Here is a 21226-nt window from a genome sequence, read left to right as displayed (position 1 = left end):
TTTCTAAACCTTGAACAAGAGGGGACAGAGGATCATTTCTGAAGCCATTAAAATATATAAGTCTCAAAGCAATTTAAAACAAATTCATGTGAATCAAACAGCAAATGGTGAGCTACATTATTGTCGATTAGCCTTTAACTATGAAACCTGTGGTCATAAAGCGTGTAATGTCTAATCTCAGACTACATCATGTACCATATTATCTATGGCGTAATAGCAAGGAATAATGTGTATTGGAATTGTGAGACAAAAAAATACTGTCCACTTGTGACCCAATTACAGTTAGACTTGCTTGGTTTGCCACCTAGAATTGGTTATTTTGTACGCTTCTTTTCTAAAACAATGAAAAAAAGTGGTGCCTAACCCCTTCTTTAAAACTTCATTGTGGTTTGTTAGCAAATATCTACGGTCTCACCAAGGTAGAAGGGCAGCCCAGATGTGGATACCATTGATCACTATGCCTCGGGGTGTATTGGCCATACCTTACGGACAAGGCCCACCAAGGCAGAAACAATACACTGTGGTCGCTGTCTGCAAAGGGTGCTTGACAGTATGTTTAATCTAGTCAGTCCCTATGGATTGGATCAGTCTGATATATTTTTTCAATAATGACACAAATGAGCTAAAATTAGTGTAACCAACCGCCAAGGACTCACAAAAGAACAGACTGCTGCTATTCCTTCTCACTGTTCACCTGCGTTTTTGTTTGTTAACGCCAATATTCCATCCCCATTTACACATAGAAAATCCCTATCCCTTTAAAAATGTAAATAACTCTTAAGCACCAAAACAACTTTAGCTTAATGAAGTAGTCTTAATATATAGACCCAGGGTAGGCAATCTTCGTCATTCCAGATGTTGTAGACAACATCTCACATGATGCTCTTATGCTCTAGTCAGCACAGTTTAGAAGTTTTTTTTTTTTTATCTCCTCCTCTGCAAATTGAACACATGGCCCCTGCAGGCTCTATTAAGCTATTAGCAGAACAGGAGATAAGAAATCCAAAATTAAACAAACTGTACGATAAAACAAGTTTAAACATCAGATCTCTCTTTACAGGAAATCGAGCAGTGACACTGCAGAGGCATGTTGTCTACACTGAAATCACTCAATTAAACTAAAGTTGTTTTGGTGCGTACAGCATCTCTTTAAATAAAAACTCAATAATTGACTCCACTGATCAGAAAATGCACAGGAAAAATAAATACATAGTACATTCCTATTGCTAGGGGTTAGCAAATAAATTGTCTAATGTGTGCCGTGCTTTTAAAGAATCCAAATGGTAAATATACATATAGAAAATGTGGGGCAAACAGACCCCCCTCACCCCCTTCCGACCAACCAAATAAGTACATTAATAAAAAAAAAAACACTGTTTTGAGAAATACTGCTTTCGAAAAATCATAATCCAGAGCCACTATATTTTAAATGTGGTGTTTTCACTCAGCTGTAAATGGAGCTGTGTTGTCTGTTTTGCTGCCAGGCTTGTTCTCTGAACATTATGTCTGCCTCTCTGGTGTGATTTCTGATGTAACCTATGATCTTAGCAATCACATTGTGTCATCAGACAAAAATGGCAATCCATTATCGAATAGAGACACAAAACGCTTGCATCCAATGGGCATTTTCACAGTACAACCAAGGAACATATTTAGCGGAGAATTACAAATGCCATCGCTGCTGTCTACAGATCTGTTCCTTCGAACCAGGCCGTTCTCTAATTCCGTTCAAGTACCATATCTCAAGCCCTTTTCTTCTCCATACATTATTCGCCAGTTACAAGAAATAGACTCGACAAAAATAAATTAAATATAAAAAGTAGACGCACGCACACTAACCTCATCATCCGAAGCATGTTTTTAATGAAAAATACTCACTGCGATTCACATGGTGTAATATGTTTTGATCCCCTGTGCTAGATTTGCAAGCACATTGAAAATAAAGAGGCAAAATCCAATTAATCTTGAAAGACACCTTTATCATGTTAGACTGAGCTTTTCTATTAGAATCTTGTACTTGTCGACAGTCGTTTCCCCATCTCAACCCAACTGTTTACCCTTTTTGTGCTTGCAATGAATAGTCATAGAATCCAGTGCCTACAAATTATATAAAGCTACATCAGCTCTGATTATAAATGGAGAATCACATGCGTCACTGTGTTGTAAAAATTAAAGGCTACGGTATTACTAAGCAATTTTACTTATGGCTTTGAGATTGCCTTAAAGGGACACTGTAGGCACTATAAGCATTTCATCTCAATTAATTATAGTTTCTGGTGTCCCCCCCCCGGCACAGTCACTTTGTTCAGTGTTTAACCATTTTTGAGCAGTTTAACAATAGATGGGGGTCCATGGCTTGCCAAAAGCCCAGCCCCACTGGAGGTGTGGCTAAAGCAGAGATTACACACTTGCTTGTAGCCATACCAATTCATACCTGCGAAAGTACTGTGAGAGGCTGAATGCGGTCAGCTGACATTCTCAGCCAATCACAGCAACCCATTGCTGCTCCAGCTAATGCTTCCTAATTAGACCAAGGAATAAAGAGGGTATGGATTTAACACTAAACCACTGAAAACTGTTTAACGCTGAATGGAAGGATAGTTAGAGAACTCCAAACACTATAACCACTGAAATGAGATGAAGCCGTTTTAGTGTCTACAGTGCCACTTTAAAGGGTACTAGAGAGCATATCTACCTGCACAGTACAAGTTGTAGAGTATTTATTTAGTGTCTCCTAAAACGGTCTGGTTTTATGAGAAACACGTGGAGAAAATAAAACAAAAATAAAAAAAATAAAACCTTTATAGCTTTTAAAATGTGTGAACTTTATTTCAGAAAAGCTAAAATCCAAACCCACACATCATTCTAGATGTCCGAGAAATAGGCTGCCAGTTTAATGATAATGTCCCCCATCTAATACCATAAAATTAGAGCTTCGATATGTTTCAACTGAAAGTCTAAAATTTCAGAAAAATCCAGGTAGATAATGAAAAAGAAAAAAAAAAAATCATCAACAATTCTACATCTAAATTATTAAACAAAAATATTAAACACTAAAACAACAACAAAACAGAGGTACAAAGCAGCGGCTTTAGATTGCTGGAAGCTATGTAACTACTGCATGCCCAGCATTACCGGATAATACAAGCCGTATATATCAGCAGTGCCAATCATCCTAGCCTGTAAAATATTTTCTTTGCAGATTGCCATTGCAATTTCCCCCTGACCAAGCGGAACACGTTGTGAAAATATACCATTATCTGTTTTATTTTTCTACTTGCTCCTATTTCCGTAAGTTTTTTTTTTTTTCTTCTTCAAATTTCATAGAAATATTGATTTCAAGTGCACAAGGGATACTTTCCTTGCATTTAAAGGACCGCAGCTTATTGAAGTGGTCTGCGTGCCAGGTCCCTCTAGTTTTAACCCTGCAGCGGAAAACAGTTTCAGAGAAACTGCTATGTTTACATTGAGGGTTAATCCAGCCATTAGAGGCCGCTTATGCAATTTACACGGAGTAAATCGCACTTATTCGACGCTGGACATCCTGACGGAGTTCAATGTCAAAAAAGATCCCCATAAGAAAGCACGGAGTAATGCTTTCCTATGGGCGGGTTTGAATTCGGAAGCCGACGTCGATGAGGGAGAGAGGTCACCAGTGCCGAGGGAGCCCGGCGCTGGGTTATGGTTAACAATTTATTGCCCTACTCAACTAAACGGTATAGTGTTCCGATTAAACCTCCTCCGCAGTGTATGGATCCAATTCCCCCACACTGGTCTTGCATTATATGAGCACACATGCCTTTATAAACGGCACACTTTAATCTAAAAGGCCGGAGGTGGACAGTTCTGGTTTAGCGTTAATCGATAGGTTAGGCCGCACGGACAGGATTTTAAAAGATGTGTGTATAGCTGCCGAGTGACCAAAGTTCTTGCCTTTACAATCCAGATCATGAATATGTGCTACACTAGGAGAATGCATGCAGCTTCATTTAAAGGAAAGGCACGAGACAATCAATAGGATTAATAAATCACACTAGAACTGGGTTATGAAATCATAGCATCAATCAGGGCATCTTTGAAAAATGTTTAATTCAAGGGTATGTTACTTAACATACATGCGTAACATATGTGCTTTTTGATTTGTATCACTAATTCCAGCCCTTTTAAACAATGTTTTAGAGCTGGGGCATGACACTCCATTTGGCGAGGCTTGCAGACACACAGAATAATACACTGTGCAGTCCTAAGTAGCTCACAACGTGGATTGGTTGAGTTAATTAGAGAAATCTGGCAGGATTCGATCAAAGACACCTCTGCCTTAGAGGAAATCTAAACCAGGCTGTTAAAAAATACCAGGATTCTATGTAGCAAGTCTTGATCTGTAACACAATATAAAGAAAACGGCACTAACTAAAACAGCAGTATTGCTCAGCTCATCTTCAAAATATAAAGATCACAAATCATACTTTAAAAGGTAATTATGCCAGAGGTTGCGATAGTTTAGTCACAGTGCATCGCCTAACTCTAGGATGACTAGCAACCCAGACACCTCTGAACTAGATTTCCCTTAAAGGACCACTAAAGGCACCCAGACCACTTCAGCTTAATGAAGTGGTCTGGGTGCCAGGTCCATCTAGGTTTAACCCTTTCTTCTATAAGCATAGCAGTTTCAGAGAAACTGCTATGTTTATAATGGGGTTAATCCAGCCTCTAGTGGCTGTCTCATTGACAGCCGCTAGAGGCGCTTCCGCGCTTCTCACTGTGATTTTCACAGTGAGAAAACGCCAGCGTCAATAGGAAAGCATGCGCATTCAGCCGATGACGACGAGAAGGAGAAGGAGTAGAGTCCCCCGCCCAGCGCTGGAAAAAGAGGTCAATATAACCCCTTTCACCTCCTAGAGCCCGGCAGGAGGGGGGCCCTGAGGGTGGGGGGGACCTAGAGACCCTAAAGAGCCAGGAAAAAGAGAGTTTTCCTGGCACTATAGTGGTCCTTTAAGCCTGGCTATGCATCATGGGAATCGTTGTTCCGAAACATCTAAAGTTGCCTAGTATACCTTCACTCGCCCCAAAAGAATGTTGGCTACAGCAGACGGGGGAGGAATGTGTCAATTCAGATGGCAGTGATACAGATCAATAGATCCAGAGATTCTCAGAGTTGGAGAATTATCTTTTACGTACAGTTTAGCCGTAGGTTAAGTCTGCCTATTGATGTATAAAGCCGAAATGCTATAATGCGTTCCTTTATTGGGTGGAGACTCAGGAATTTTACACATGTTGGAGTTTTACAAATAAAATATAATGGGAAACAATGACACACCCTGCCTGATTCACAGACACTACCATTACCCCACCTCAAAAAAGGCTCTATTTAAAAAAAAAAAAAAAAAAAAAAAAAAGAGCAGGATATATTAGCTGGTAGTGTAATGTATGCGTAATACCACCAGAGGGCATACAGGTGGCTATTTATATCAGTCAATGCACTAAACAATATGTTTACCCTCTAGTTTGTAGAGTAAGTAAATAATATCTTTATACAGCCAATACCTTTTTCTCCGACACAGTGTTTTAATACAGTAATGGTGAGCAACCATACTCTGGTCATTTTTAAAATACAACTCTAATAGTCCTGTGCTGATGGGAGTTGCAGTCCAGCATGGTGTTACCAGCTTTGATAAAATAAATATGACTAAGCAGTTCATGTTTATACCTAAAATTGCGAGTGGGTACATAAGGTGACTGTACTCGGTAAGTTTACAATGGATGCTATGCAGACACATATCCAGCAGAGCAGCAATGATTTTAATGTCGCTCCGCAGTATTCAATTTTCTTAAACGTCTCTGCTAAATTGCGAGACACAGGCGCCCTATCAAGTGACGAGAATGGTTTATGCATTGAGGAGGCAGTTACAAGATGTGTTAAAACCCTTTCCAAATAAAGTGTTATTGACCCCAAGAAGAAGAACGCCACAATAACACAGTCTATTCAAGCTTGGCAAATTAGAGTACCGACCGATAAACATTAGCAGAGACGCCTTTAATATCATTTTGCAAGCGCATGATGCAGATTTACCTTCAAAAGAATTTCAGGCTCCTGTGGTTCTGGGGTGGATCGGACCGATCGCTGCAAGTCTTGCGGAGATCCAAGGTCATCTTCCTAAAGTCAATAGGAAATATACACATCAATACAATATGAAACAGAGTTTTCTCTGCAATTATCTTTATTATTAGTAATAAGGCACCAACAATTTCCGTAGCACTTTACAAGACTTACCAGCCGTACGATTTATATGACGAAGAGGCAATGAGGTCCCTGCTGAAACAAGACTGCAATCTAAAGCGAGCCCCCAAATCCAGTATCCTTAGAGGTTGCTGTACTACAACTCCCATGATTCTCCAGCCATCTACAGTGTTTAAATAATTCTGGGCGTTGTAGGCCATCAACATCTAAGGGGTTAGAGTTTGAGATCCCCGATCTGGAGCAATGAACAACTCTGCAACAAAGGTGGAGAGCACTAAAACTCAATTCCTTCTCCCCCCAAAATAAATAAAAAATTAGATTTCATAATCACTTATAGAAGTACTATTGTTGATTTTATGTGATGCAAGTTATCACCCCCACACGAAAAGTATGTGGCTGCATGCACTCATTAAAAGGGCAGCAAGAGATGTTGGGGAGGGGAACTATTAAGACTGAGCCAAGTTTTTTTTAGAAGGGAATACATTGACATTTTCATAGTTTTTTCCATGAGGCAGATATGCTAGATTCCCCCACTTGAATGTACTTGATTAGTGAACTTGTAAGCATAAATTATCAACATGTTCTGCAGTGCTTTACGAATATTGAAAGGGGTGACGAAGGTCCTGCTCAGATGACCTTACAAGTTATGGAAGGAGGACACATGGTCTGCATAGGATTCAAACCCAGTTCTGAGACACTGCCCTGACCGGCAAACTAAGCACACACATAAAGCCCAGAATTTGCTTCTAATAGAAAGGTGTGTGGAAATTATGGTGATCATGACAGAGTTTATGATACACATATAACAAAAGTATATTTGCATGCATCCTGCATGATGATATGTATCAGTGAGCGGATCCATCCAACGCGTTTCATTATTACAGGAGACTGCTCAGTAATGCATCACTTAATGAAATTTAATTTCTTCAGCATTTCAGTTGCACACTTTCCAGTGTATGGAGTGCCGGTCGGCCAGGATCCTCTGGTCTGTAGACTACTGAGGTGCAATGCGTTAGCGGGCCCACCGGCTTCCAAAAATATGAATTTGTGGGATGTGGATTTAGTTCCACAATTCCTAACTGGGCCTGTGTCTACATCAGTTGTGGCCAAAATTTACGTTGCTTGGTCTCATTTCGATGGGTTTCTGATGTCTGAGCTGATCGCCAGAGGGTGTCACTTTTTTTTAATCTCCCGTCGGAACAACTCCACGTTGATATCAGTGTTCTATCCATTTATTTTTTTTAATAGCGTCTGTAAAGTTTGAGTTCTCTCTATTCAACAGTATGTGACGCTTACAACTCCTCATTTAAGATCTGGTCAGCGGCTAGTGTCACTTCCGTCCACACAAATCGATGTCACCTACCACGTTGGCACAATGTATATGCTGGCTTTTAGCTCTGGCAGGTATCAATGCTTCTTTTAAATGTGTCACAAGCATTTGACATGAGAGCAATCTTTGTCAGATATCTAAACCTGCTCTTCATGCTTTTCTTTCAGAATGTTAAAAACCGCAAAATGTGAAACCTCCTGTCATGTGGTAAAGTCGAAGACTATGCTAGCTTTAGTAAATCTAATTTTAGTAATGACAGGATATTTTACTCCTTCCCTCGGGTGGATATTTTTTTTTTCCCCCTCTTTTGCTTCTGTTTATGTTTTTCTTTTGCCTTTGTCAATTCTGACTGGTTTTCTGCTAGTTCACACTTATCTTAGTCAAGCTGGTTTGCTATTCACAGTTTAGTAACATATGTGATAATGTTATAATATAGGTTTGAAGTTCTTCATCTGTTAAATTCTGTTATACTCCTTGCTGCTAAGTTTCACATCTAAGAAAGAGGAGGTTCTCTTGTAATCGTGCCCTTATATATTACATCCTACTCATTTTAGATCGATTTATATCTTTACCGATGTGCACCCATGTCTGAATTAGTAAAGTAAGTTTAAAGCAAAATATTTGCCTCCTGTTATTACTAAAATTAAGATTATAGGTACACTAACTATACACACAGACACACACACACACACACTATATGGATGAAAGTATTGGGAAACCTCTTTTAATTACTGAATTCAGGTGTCTCAATCAGTCCTATTGCTAGAGGTGTATAAAACCCAAGCATCTAGCCACGCAGTCTGCATTTACAAACATTTGTGGGGGAAAATGGGTCATTTTAAAGAGTTCAATGAATTCAACCACTTTGATAGTCAAATCTCATCCCTGCTAGATATTCCACAGTCAACTATAAGTGGTATTATTAAAAAGTGGAATAATTGTAATTTAGTAACAGCAGCAACTGCCATGAAGCGGAAGACCACATAAAAACAGAGTCGGAGTGCTGAGGCGTGTCGCCAAAGCTCTGCTGATTCCATAGCTGAAGAGTTTCAAACTTCCACTGGCATTAATATTGGCACAAACTGGGCAGCGGGAGCTTTATGAAATGGGTTTCCATGGCCAAGCAGCTGCCTACATCACCAAGTACAATGCCAAGCATTAGACTAAGTGGTGTGTAGCACTGCACAACTGAACTGTGGAGCAGTGGAAATGCGTTCTGTTATTCAGACTGATGGGCAAGTCTGGTTTTGGTGGATGCCAGAATGATACCTGCCTGACTGCTTTGTTCCAACTGTAAAATTTGGTGGAGGAGGGATAATAAAATGGGGCTGTTTTTCAGACGTTGGGCTAGACCACTTACGTCCAATGAAGGGAAATTGTAATGCTTCAGCATACCAAGACATTTCGGACAATGCTATGCTTCCAACTTTGTGGGAACAGTTTGAGGAAAGCCCTTTTCTATTCCAGCATTACTGTACCCCAGTGCACAAAGCAAGGTCCATAAAGACATAGTTGGATGAGTTTGGTGTGGAAGAGATCTGACTTCAACCCCCTCATACACCTTTGGGATGAACAAACTGAGATTGCGTACCAGGCTCTCTCTTCCAACATCAGTGCCTGACCTCACAAATGCTCTACTGGATGCATGCGCAAAAGTTCCCACCGAAACACTCAAAAATCTTGTGGAAAGCCGTCGCAAAAGAGTGCAAGCAGTTATAGCTGCAAAGGGGTGGGGGGGAACGACCTACTTCATATTAAGAATGTAAGGTCATAAAAATCCTGTCTTTCACTGCCATTATCTTAATTCCCAAGTCTACAGGCGCAGATTAATCATGGGAAGCAATCAGACATTGAACATGTTGGTTTATAGAAGTCACGCAACATGGTTTAAAATGGAAAAACAAACGAAAAACAAAACAATACAAAACACTAGGGCAGCAGTAACTGATTCTAAAAGCTTTATTTTCAGGATACGAAAAAAAAAAAATATGCTTATTTCGGGGCATCGCTGCCCAATCTGTGCGACCACAAACCTTGCAAAGGAATAATAAAAGAATGTAATGATGTGTACAGTTTAAATTACAATGTAAGTGTGCCAGGCACCACCCTACCATCTTATTTGCAGTTAGCACATCGAAACTAATCATCATCCTATGAGCAAATTAGGAAGTTGTTTCACATAATATTCCACATTGACTCATACTGTCAGAGATGAGTAATACATGTTGTGCAGGAAGATAATTAAGGCATCGCTTTGATAAGAAATGTGTAGTGTGAGATTTGCAAGAACAATAGACTCATTGACTCAGCCACCTACCAGTTATCCTGCAGCTTTATTCTCAACAATAAGAATTTAGATAAAACGATCATATTTCCCATGAAGGCATGACAATTTTTTTTATTTTTTTTTTATAAAGGCACACAAATTACATCCTTGAGCTACGCAGGTACAGCTACGGGATAATGAAATGATTCAATTCCTTCGCTTCTCATGCATTTAGTTATTCATTTTTCCATTGGGGCTATATCTTAAAAAAACTTGCAAAAGTCGCAAATGTCTGCAGTCTTTGCGAGCCGTCCTCTTCTAACCCCGCCCAGACTTTGTGGTTGTCCAATCACAGACTTCCCAGTGCCGGTGTTCTGGGCAACTGCTGCCTCCACTGAACTAAACAAGCCAGGAGGGTTAACAAGGTTTATTTATAAAAGCTCCAATTTCTATTGAAATCTACACAGTTTGTGAAATGGAAGAGGAAGGGGGGGAAAAACATAAAATTTAAAAATAAACAACACTTCGGAAGCTCAAAAGTGTTTTATTGTTTGAGTGTCCCTTTAAATTATGTTAAAAAAAAAAAACAGACACTAATCAAAACAGACCAAACAACATGTCCAAAGAATCCATTGCATCAAGTTGGTTGAGGGAGTCTCGAGGTTTAACGAAAGCAGCTATGGCTGGGTGGAAGGAGGAAGAGAGACTGAACCACAACTGTGCAATTAGAGGTTTCAATACAGAATGGCACTTCGATATAATCCATGACAGTTTTATTTCTGTGCTGGAAGGCTGCTCGCTTCCCACACAAATTCAGTTAATATATCTCCTATCAAATGCACAATTGTTTTCTTTCAGACAGCCAAGTGACTTCATCATCCGCAAAGAGGCTTAACCCTCTGACTCCCAGAAGATCTCTGCTGGAAGTCATGATTGCACGGTTTTCTACGATCTCCTGGTTTGTAAGCTCATTTGAGCATGGCGGTCTTTACGTCCTGTGTCTGCCAAATGTATTTTGTTGGTCAATTACTTGCTGTTATCTGTTCACATTGTATATCCATACAGAATATGCCAGCACCATATGGATATAGGGTTTGACACCAACAATAGTTAACTTGAGTATTTGGAGCCGACTAAAATAGAATACCTTTACCCTGTAAAGTTTATTTGTTAAGGGATAGTCCATAACCCATAACCTCTATGATCGTGTGTTATGTAGTTTGACGGTCTCCTTGGATTAAACTTATTTATAGCTCGTACAGGCTTCTCCCTGCCTGTACAAATACACGTAGAGAGTGTGGTCACATTGTCTCAGATAGCGTGCATGCGCTCTTGCAAACAGTCTCAGGGAATCTATTATGGTAAAGAGGCAGAGCAGGCACCCGGGTATTCGGTGCAGTGTGTAAGTTGAGTGTTTGGCTAGTTTTCTTTTATTATATATATATTTTTTGTTTTCAAATACATAGGTTTGTTTCATACGTCCACCACATATAACCCTCCACGTCACCTGAAATGCTTTCCTTTTTGTTTGAATAATAAGAGCTGTACGTGAGGGATAACGTCTTGTTCATTTTATAAACCAGTAAATGTTAAAACAAGATTGCTGAAACCAGAATGCATATTTAGGTAGGTGTGTAGAAACTGCAAAATTAGAACCGGTATTATTTTAATTTAATGATTTTGCAATTTGTTGTATTGTTTATATGAACACACAAAAAAATTGGATAAATCCAAAAGTGCAATTTAATGTAACTGTTAACAGTTCTGAGTATACTCAATAAATGTTGCAATCACCATGTTTACAGATTGCGTGACACGGGTTTATTAAACACCTCTATTGCTTAGTTCCCTTAAGCAATACAATGACTAAAAGCAGAGTGCTTTCCTTGTTGTCTCTCACATCTTGCCTGACTCTGTAACATGGTTTAATAACTCATTTAATATCCTCCTGCCATTCTTACTCAATGCATCTTTTTTTTTTTTTTTTTTTTCTCGTCTTTGTTCAATCCCTTCCATGTCCCTATGGACTTCTACAAATATTTACCTCCACCTCTTTGTCCTTATCCTTCTTATTGATAACCTTGTTTGTTTTCAGCTTTCCAAAGATAATTATTAAACAAAACAAAAAGAAGTTCCCAAGCCAGGAAAACAAAACCATTGACTGCAATACAATAACAAAATGAATAACTGTCTTTCCGCACATCTCTGCTTACAAACTCATACATCTTGCCTTGGAAAGAATGAAGGTGAAAATAGAAGAAGAATCATCCAGATCCCATTTTATAAGATCATTTGATAAACCAACCTTCCCAAGCAGACAATGCCATAACATTAGTTTTCTGTATTCTGGAAAAAAAACGTAATTATTCTGTAGGTGAAATCTCTTTTGATCAAGTTTGTGTGGGCGACCTTTTCTGCTGAATTTTTATTGGACTGGTCAAAGAGCTAATGTCAATAGTCCTGTATATATTCGTAGAATGTATTCTTATATTATCTTTTTTTCAATTTTCTCATGTAAACAAATGAAACCTCTAGCATTTCTTTATAAAAATTTATTTCAATTTTTCGTAATCTTTGAGTCTCTCAGATTTTTCAAATTCCAAAATTTTTTTTTGAAAGCCAATGCTAAACTCCCACCTCCACCCCCGCCCCCCTAAAAAAAACCCAAAAAAACAGACTGCCTAACCTTTTCTTACGTTAAAGAAACAATGCAAGCACAATAAAAACTACACTACATCCTGCTGGCTCCCTCCCATTGTAAATAGTCAGTTTTTGCATAGTTTAACTTCTTACCTGGGGTCAACTAAGCATCGCCCGAGCCCAAAATAAGAGTTTGTGGCTGGCTAATGCCAGTTCTGTGAATATTAGATGACAGACATCCAATAGCTACTGTCTTGCGATTAAGTTGATATGGAGCCTGGAGTAGTCCTTTAAGTTTCTTGAAACAGCCCATGTACTTGTTTTTGCATAAAGACCTGGTCTACAATCTATTGAAGAGCATCGACATCAGGGGTGCCTGAAAGGTAGATCCCCCAGATGTTTTAAAACTACAGCATGTAAAGCATCAAGAGAGTTGAAGTTCTACAACATCTGGGGATCTACATTATAGACAACCGTTATCTAGATGGCTTTGAAAATCTTTCCTACTACTAGCTCAACCTTATTGGGGTTTCCTAGCACACAACACAATCCTGTCCTACCGCATCCTCGCTGTTACAGCTCCTACAGCTATATGTTCCATCTTTGCAGACAGTTTCTCTCGGGCTCTTTACCCTTGCCGTCCCCATTATCAATGGCGGCATTCTGAGGAGGTCAACTGCATGTTCCTGATCCTCTTTACCTTACTACCCAATTCCTGGTTTTCAAATTTTTTTTATTTTTTTTTTAACTTAAATATATTTATTAATCTTTAAAAATTACAAATATTCTAATTTTTGATCAAAAATTGATATAAGAAAGAATACTTTTTCTGTTTTTATAAGAATAGGTCCCTCCAAAATACAATCTAATACAATATATAGTTGATCCCACAGATGATCAATAAAAAAAAAATAAACATAATATTTTCTTTGCTGATAAAATTCACATTTCAATTTAACAATAAATTTGGTTATATTTTATATGACAGATAGATTTGCTATTGGATTTATAATATAATGGGCTTATATTTGTATTATATATATTTTTTGATACTTCAATCAGGTAGAGTGCAAGTAATGCAGGTGGAGTGTTAACTCTTTAAAACCAGTTTACGAATAGAAAGTAAGAAAATTTTTGTGATTTCCTCGCACCAATAACACCGGAGGGAGGTTTTTAGACAACATTTCTACCCATGCCATGTAAAGGTGATCTGATATAGTTCCTTTTCTTGCAACTGGAAGGCTTAGAACAATTAGGTTTGCTGATCGGGAATTTTCTTGTAAAAGTTCATTAAGTCTGACTTGACGATAACACTTGTCCTTAAATGTTTCCAGCTCAGAGTCTGTGATTTTCTAAGGATAATCTCTTCTTATTTTTTCAGCAGTAGACACGTCTTTGGAGCTCTCATGGAGTCGATAAGGCTCAATCATCTCCTCAAAGAATTTCCAGCTTTCTTTGCTTGGTTTTGTGTTAATATCTGGAACAATATACACATCTGCAAATTTAATTCGGAATTTGCTCAAAAGTGAAGCCATCATCAACTTGTCATCTTCAATACGGTTCACTTTTCCTCCAATAAAGATGCGTAGCTTACAATCCTTCCATTTTTTTCTAAGAGTCAGAATGTGTGGTATGAGAAGAGTCAAACCTCCATCATCAAACAACCACCAGACATCAATTGTTCCCTTCCCTTGCTTCTTTTTAAACAGTTCACTGGTTTCTGCCAGTCTCTGATTGTACTCGCCCACGTGCATCGGTGGAGTTGTGCCGACATCTCAGAAACCACGATGTCTCTCATGTTTCCCTGCATCGTGCTGCTGGGCAGGTTATGTAGCAGGGCTTGCCGAGTCCTTCAATCTTGTGACTCACCCGCCTCCAACCCGGTGTTGTTGTGATCAGAAGCTTGAGGGGGGGGGCGGCTCTGGTCCGGTGTATTCCACTCCGCCAGCCCTGGGCTCTGCTTGGGCGGCCGCCTGTGCCCTCAGTTCCGGTTCCACTTCTGGCCGGTAACGGGCTGCCTGGCTGATGGAGTGTGCGTGGGCTTGGGGCTGCGGTTCGAGGAACGTCCTCTAGGGGCTCAAGGCCCAGAAAGGCTGCCGTGGAGACCGGATCCAGATCCTGGGTGTGTGAGCCGGGTAAGCCAGGAGTTTGCCGCGGTGTGTGGCAGTGCTCTGTAGTTGCGGTTCCATGTAGCGAGGTGACAGGGCTCAGTGTATCTTGTTGCCCGGCCCATAGGGGGGGGGGGGGGACGGAGCCGGATCCGTGCCGGTCTGCACCCGTGGCTGGGCTCTGCGGCGCAGGATAGTGGGGCAGCGGCCGTCCGTCCGCCCCACTCACCGCAGGAGAAGGCCCCAGTTGGGGCGATGAGTCTCTCCCCCGGGGGACTGAAGCTCGGTGAGCCAGCCTCTCCCCGGGTCCTGCAGTCTCTCAGCCCTGGGCATCTGGCGGTCTGATTCCAGGTAGTGTGGCATGATTTTAGAGAGTAAATTTTGTTGAATTGCCGGAGCTGTTCAGGCTTGCGACCGTCCAGCTCGGCGGTCCGGCTCCGCCCCCGGTTTTCATATTCTTGCCTTACTAACATGTCCATCGCTCTGCCCCTTGTCTTGACCCGCACTAATCTTATCTTGCTCACTCTGCATAGGGACTGTCGACTGCATGTTTTTGGCCATCAAGCGTCTCATTTAAGTCTCATCAGGACCTGCAGCTATCCAGAGACAGTAAAGGAGTATGTATTTATTGCTAGGAAAATCAACTGCGTTCTATATTCCTAACTACACTACGGATGGCTCTTACAAATTCCCTGCAAAGATAAAACAAATTGCTTAGCAGTCTATAGGCCGTAGTATAAATTTCAGGACAGCAATACTACCAGCAATCTGTGTTGTCACTGCCCACTCACCACTCCGCATTCGGTCCTCTCCACACGCAGATATCCAATTCTAGACTGTTTATTAATGCAGCCACCCTACTTTGACAATGTCTCCAAGCATCCGTAACTACTTTCCGGGCTGTTTATGGAGTCCATTTTTTCATTTTTTCCCCCCCTTTAAACAGCAGGTTTCTGACAGGTGCTAGATTTTGAAAGGTATACAGGGGAGCCTTGAATAACTTAAATCCCTTGAGAAAACGTATACTGTGCACATAGCACCTTTAAAATAGAATACACTGCAAAGCAAGACAGCGTTCCCCAGAGAACGGCAAGTACAGGAAACTGAACTGAGCAGTCTGTGTATAGTGGAATGTGAAAGAATTAAATGGTGTTATCACACTTAATATTGATGAAGGCTTTGAAAGCAGACAGCTCAGCATGTTGCAGAGCTATTACCCATTTACGTTTGCTCAAAAGCTTCAAGTGCTGAAGTCTAGCAAAACAAGTGAAAAAGTGCACAGCCATGTTCGGTATATTCTAAATATCTCACACAGATGGAACTAGTTAGAAGTTTCCTTCTGTCTGGCAAGTCTTCATGCATGCGCAAAAGCAGGGATGATGAAATGACGCTGTAACACTAGGAATTTTTACCCAAATCCTGTGTAAACAGTCTTGAGCTGATCTCCCTTATTGTGAAGCATTAGTGAGATACAAATAATGTAATATTTACTTTAAAAATGAAAAGACTAATTTGAATTTCCCTTGTTTACTGGACAAAATCTTCGAAGAGGCAAGTAAGTGGCAGGGTTTCCTAGACCAATCTTAGTTTTTTATTCAAGGGGAGAGTCAGTGCAATATTCCTAAATATTATTGGATGTGTCAAATGGCGAGGGAGATGGAAGTTGCACATTTCGGGCCACCACTGTCCACCTTGCAAGTTATCTACTCATTGGCCAGGGAAGAGAGACTTCTGGCTTGGTTGTTTAGCGGTCTACCTTCTTTGCAACGGATGTCCTGGCGATTAACCCCTTGTGGTTGTTCAGTACAATTATGGGATAGTTCACCGCTTGTGAGTAGTTTCGTTTATGAAGGAAAAGGCACAGGAATGAATAAGGCAGGGTAAAATAGGTTTAAATGGACTGAAGGTGAACGTTTTCTCAGCATTAAGATATGTGAGAGCAGAGCAAACACTGCTACACAATATACTTCCATACAGTTATATGACCTATAAACATGAGCCGGCAGGAAATATGATGCACTTAATCAGAGAATTAGAAAAAAAACAGATAAAGTGTCCAAACCCTCAAAGGACACCACGGAGTAAAGAACACAATCTCCCATAAACTAGACATCTAGCCACCAAAACAATATCTAGGGCAATGAATCGTTCAACACTAACATAGCTAGCAAATATTGGCACAATAGTCACAAACAAGGTGTGTGATGAAGCACACAGAAGACGTGTGTGGTGGAATGGTCGGCACATTTTGGCATTGCTTTTATTCTGAGAAAGTATCAGTGAATATACATATCCTTTAAATGCCCAATGTCCAAAAATCTGTGATTAATACACTTCTGTATTAAATTTCCCTTTTAATCTAATATTCCACATGTTGACCTCTCACATTATAGGGCTGCCTCATCAGGCACCTTATAGAGGACAAATCATTCAGAGACAGCGTAACCTTAAACTCATGAAACTACTTCTGAAAACGGCATTTATTACGGCTCCGTTTAACGGGTCAGATTTACTTTTTGAAACATTCAGCCACCCTGTCGTCTTATGAAAAGATCTATCTTAGAAAAAAAGTATCGATCACATTTATGATGCATCTCCCTTACTTCATATTGTTCCAAAGTGATATATTTGGCACATAGCTGTAAATATAAACAGATGTCAACATGAAGTAGTGGTGTGGAGTGAAAGAAGCGTATTCTACCAATATGCATCCTGTTGCACTTTTCCTTAACATATTCTGGGCACAACACCAGGATCCGCTGAGCTGGACATAACACGTTCTCTTCCATTTTCCCGGTAAATATAGCTTTTGTTCTAGCTGGTTTTTAAGCAAGAATGAAAGGTGACTATAGCGACTATTATAAAACAATGAAAAGCAATACAAAATATGTCAAACCCACAACAAATAATATTTAGTTGCAGAGGCTGACCTCCGTTCTCTCTCAAACCTCCCTCCAGACAGATGTATAGTCATTACGCTACGTAGCTTTTTTTAGTTTTTATAACCAAAAGCAAAGTGTGATCCCCCTCATACATCACTGTTGCATTGTGTAAAATTTAAAGGAATATTGTAAGCAACATAACCGCTACAAATGAGTGTATTATGCCGCCAATTAAAAAGTCTACTGTCCCAGTTTTGTCAAACCACTCTCACAGCTGACATAATAATGCAGAATTTAGAACTTCTAAATGATCAATATCAAATGTTACTAGTGTAGATAGATGGCAGCGATGGGCTGAGAACACTGGGCAGGTGCTAGTCCAATGTCATGACAGCAAGTAATGTGATGCAATAGTGACATGTTAAAGTATTCATTGTAAACTGAGCAGCCCCACAATTCACGGTCTGTTATGTCACACTTACACAATTGTGGGCAGTCGTTAAGATCCCCTAATGCTACCTCAGTTTGTATTCAAAAGAATTCATTCCACCCGTCTCTCCATCACCTGCTAAATTTCTGACGGGTGGTACATAACACAAGAGTTACTATAGAAATATTTGGTGCTAGCACTCACCTGTTGCAGTAACCGTTTCAGCTTGAGTAGCTGGGTTTTCACAGATGTGCAGTCTTGAACCATGTGACGAAGGGTCATTTCATCGAGCATCACCGTATTTTCCCGTAAGCCCATCATCTGCGAAGAGCGTGGAGATGGTTGATAAAAGCTGGGACTTGCATAGCTTTCTGGTTCGGTTGGAGACTCCAGGTAAGTAGACCCCCTATAACAAAGAGATGCCAATTAAAGAGTATTCATCACCGGACATGTTGAAAGTCTTAGAAAAAAGTTCTATTGCCTCCGCGTTAAGTGTAACTGGCGTTAAAACATGGCCCGGATTTATATACAGAATCTTGATGGAAAGTATTAACCAGTCTTAATTACTAAAAACTGGTGTCACCCACTTTAAAATATTTACCAACCGGGCTACACATTATTTTTATTCATTTATTATGAAACAAATAGTCGAATAGTTATTCTTGGATTTTTGACCTCCTCTACCTGCACCCTTTTGCCTTTAGCAAGGCTTTAAACATTACAAACATTGTGTCTATGAGCTGCTGCACATACAATCACCCCAGAGCACCTAGCTCTAGATGCATCCACATGCCAGGTATTGGAAGAAAGCCACTCGCGTGGAGATAGGGCAGGTAAGGATAGAGCGGTCCGACAGTTTTGGTGGCCATCTAAGACATGGGAGGGGTGATGTTTGAGTAAGCATATGTTTTGCCAGCACTGTATAAAATACATGTATAGCCGCCTGGACGTGAACTGGCCATCTACTTATCTTGTGAGTGACAGCTTGACTTACAGGGTTATTTACTAAAATGATAGTTGTTGGGAATTCAGAGTGAATTTCAAAACTAAGGCCAAAGTAGGCAAACTGAAAGCATAGATTGCTAGGAGGGTTTTTCTAGTTCTGCTACTTTGGCCCTACATTTGAACTCCTTACAAATCACTTTGAAATCCTGACAAATCTCACTAGCAAATAACCCTGCTAGAGTCAATCACACCCAATTCTCACTCTAGCGAATAACCCCGCTAGACGCTATCACATCCAAATCTCACTAGCAAATAACCCTGCTAGAGGCTATCATATCCAATTCTCACTAGCAAATAACCCTGCTAGAGGCTATCACATCCAAATCTCACTAGCAAATAACCCTGCTAGAGGCTATCACATCCAATTCTCACTCTAGCGAATAACCCTGCTAGACGCTATCACATCCAAATCTCACTAGCAAATAACCCAGCTAGAGGCTATCATATCCAATTCTCACTAGCGAATAACCCTGCTAGAGGCTATCCCATCCAAATCTCACTAGCAAATAACCCTGCTAGAGGCTATCATATCCAATTCTCACTAGCGAATAACCCTGCTAGAGGCTATCACATCCAATTCTCACTAGCGAATAACCCTGCTAGAGGCTATCACATCAAATTCCCACTCTAGCGAATAACCCTGATAGACGCTATCACATCCAAATCTCACTAGCAAATAACCCTGCTAGAAGCCATCACATCCAATTCTCACTCTAGCAAATAACCCTGCTAGAGGCCATCACATCCAATTCTCACTAGCGAATAACCCTGCTAGAGGCCATCACATCCAATTCTCACTAGCGAATAACCCTGCTAGAAGCCATCACATCCAATTCTCGCTAGCGAATAACCCTGCTAGAGGCTAGCACATCCAATTCTAACTAGCGAATAACCCTGCTAGAGGCCATCACATCCAATTCTCACTAGCGAATAACCCTGCTAGAGGCCATCACATCCAAATCTGCCAAGTCAGAATTACAGAGAGATATTGAATTACTTGTGCTCAGAAACCAATGCTACAAGTTTATTGAGGACAGATTTAACGTGGGAGTATAAAGAGCACAGGGAAACCATCAATGAATGTTTCCAGGTCTAACTAAAATCTTGCAAGATCTTTAGAATGTTTTTTTTTAACCTTAACACAGGTTTATCTTTGTGGGCAAAAGTCTCTCAGACTGACTCGTAGACTGTCAGCATTCCAAACCAACGTACAGACCATCCGCTGTGTAAAATGCAATCTGACCAGAGATTGGTAAAGTGGCCCTCGGTGAGATTCTGACGCAATAAGTAAAAAGGTTAGTCAAGCGCAAAGGTGTAACTGCGTCGTTGTAGTAAACAAACTATACCATTTCTTTATGAGTTACGGTTTTATTCTTAAGGCATCTAATATACCGTATATACTCGAGTATAAGCAGAGTTTTTCAGCCCATTTTTTGGGCTGAAAAACCCCAACTCGGCTTATACTCGAGTCAGAGTCTGTATTATGGCAATTTGCATTGCCATAATACAGACTGGGGGGAGAGGGGGGCTGGCAGAGCTGTACTTACCTTTCCTGCAGCTCCTGTCAGCTCTCTCCTCCTCCGCGCCGTCCATTCAGCACCTCGGTCAGCTCCCAGTGTAAGTCTCGCGAGAGCCGCGGCTCTCGCGAGATTTACACTGGGAGCTGACAGAAGAGCAGAACGGACGGCGCAGGGGAGGAGAGAGCTGACAGGAGCTGCAGGACAGGTAAGTTACAGCTCTGCCAGCCCCCCTCTCCCCCCCACTGAACTGCCACTGGACCACCAGGGAAGGAGAGCCCCCCTCCCTGCCATATATCAAGCAGGGAGGGGGGACGAAAAAAAATAAAATAAAATTTAAAAAAAATTAATAATAAAAAAAAAAGGGGTATAAGGACCACTATGGGAGGGAGGGGGTGGGTTAAGGACCACTATGGGAGGGAGGGGGGTATAATGACCGCTATGGGAGGGAGGGGGGGTATAAGGACCACTATGGGAGGGAGGGGGGGTATAAGGACCACTATGGGAGGGAGGGGGGGTATAAGGACCACTATGGGAGGGAGGGGGGGGGGGTAAGGACCACTATGGGAGGGAGGGGGGGATATAAGGACCACTATGGGAGGGAGGGGGGTATAAGGACCACTATGGGAGGGAGGGGGGGATAAGGACCACTATGGGAGTGAGGGGGGGATAAGGACCACTATGGGAGTGAGGGGGGGATAAGGACCACTATGGGAGGGAGGGGGGGATAAGGACCACTATTGGAGGGAGGGGGGGGGATAAGGACCACTATGGGAGGGAGGGGGGGTATAAGGACCACTATGGGAGGGA

General features: G+C 41.0%; 1 protein-coding gene across 4 annotated transcripts in view; it reads right to left on the bottom strand.

The window, feature by feature from the left end:
* Positions 1 to 21226, bottom strand: part of CCSER2 (coiled-coil serine rich protein 2) — a 198945-nt gene that overhangs the window by 47389 nt on the left and 130330 nt on the right. For all 4 annotated transcript variants that reach the window (XM_063435387.1, XM_063435386.1, XM_063435389.1 and 1 more), the window contains exons 6-7: positions 18099 to 18300; positions 6071 to 6154 (exon numbers count right to left, since the gene is read on the bottom strand). In XM_063435387.1, coding sequence (XP_063291457.1) covers positions 6071 to 6154; positions 18099 to 18300 — 286 coding nt within the window. The remainder of the gene's footprint in view (positions 1 to 6070; positions 6155 to 18098; positions 18301 to 21226) is intronic.

Source organism: Pelobates fuscus, chromosome 10, assembly GCF_036172605.1.
Source record: "Pelobates fuscus isolate aPelFus1 chromosome 10, aPelFus1.pri, whole genome shotgun sequence".
NCBI classification, from domain to species: domain Eukaryota; kingdom Metazoa; phylum Chordata; class Amphibia; order Anura; family Pelobatidae; genus Pelobates; species Pelobates fuscus.
This window is presented reverse-complemented; position numbering and strand designations above follow the sequence as displayed.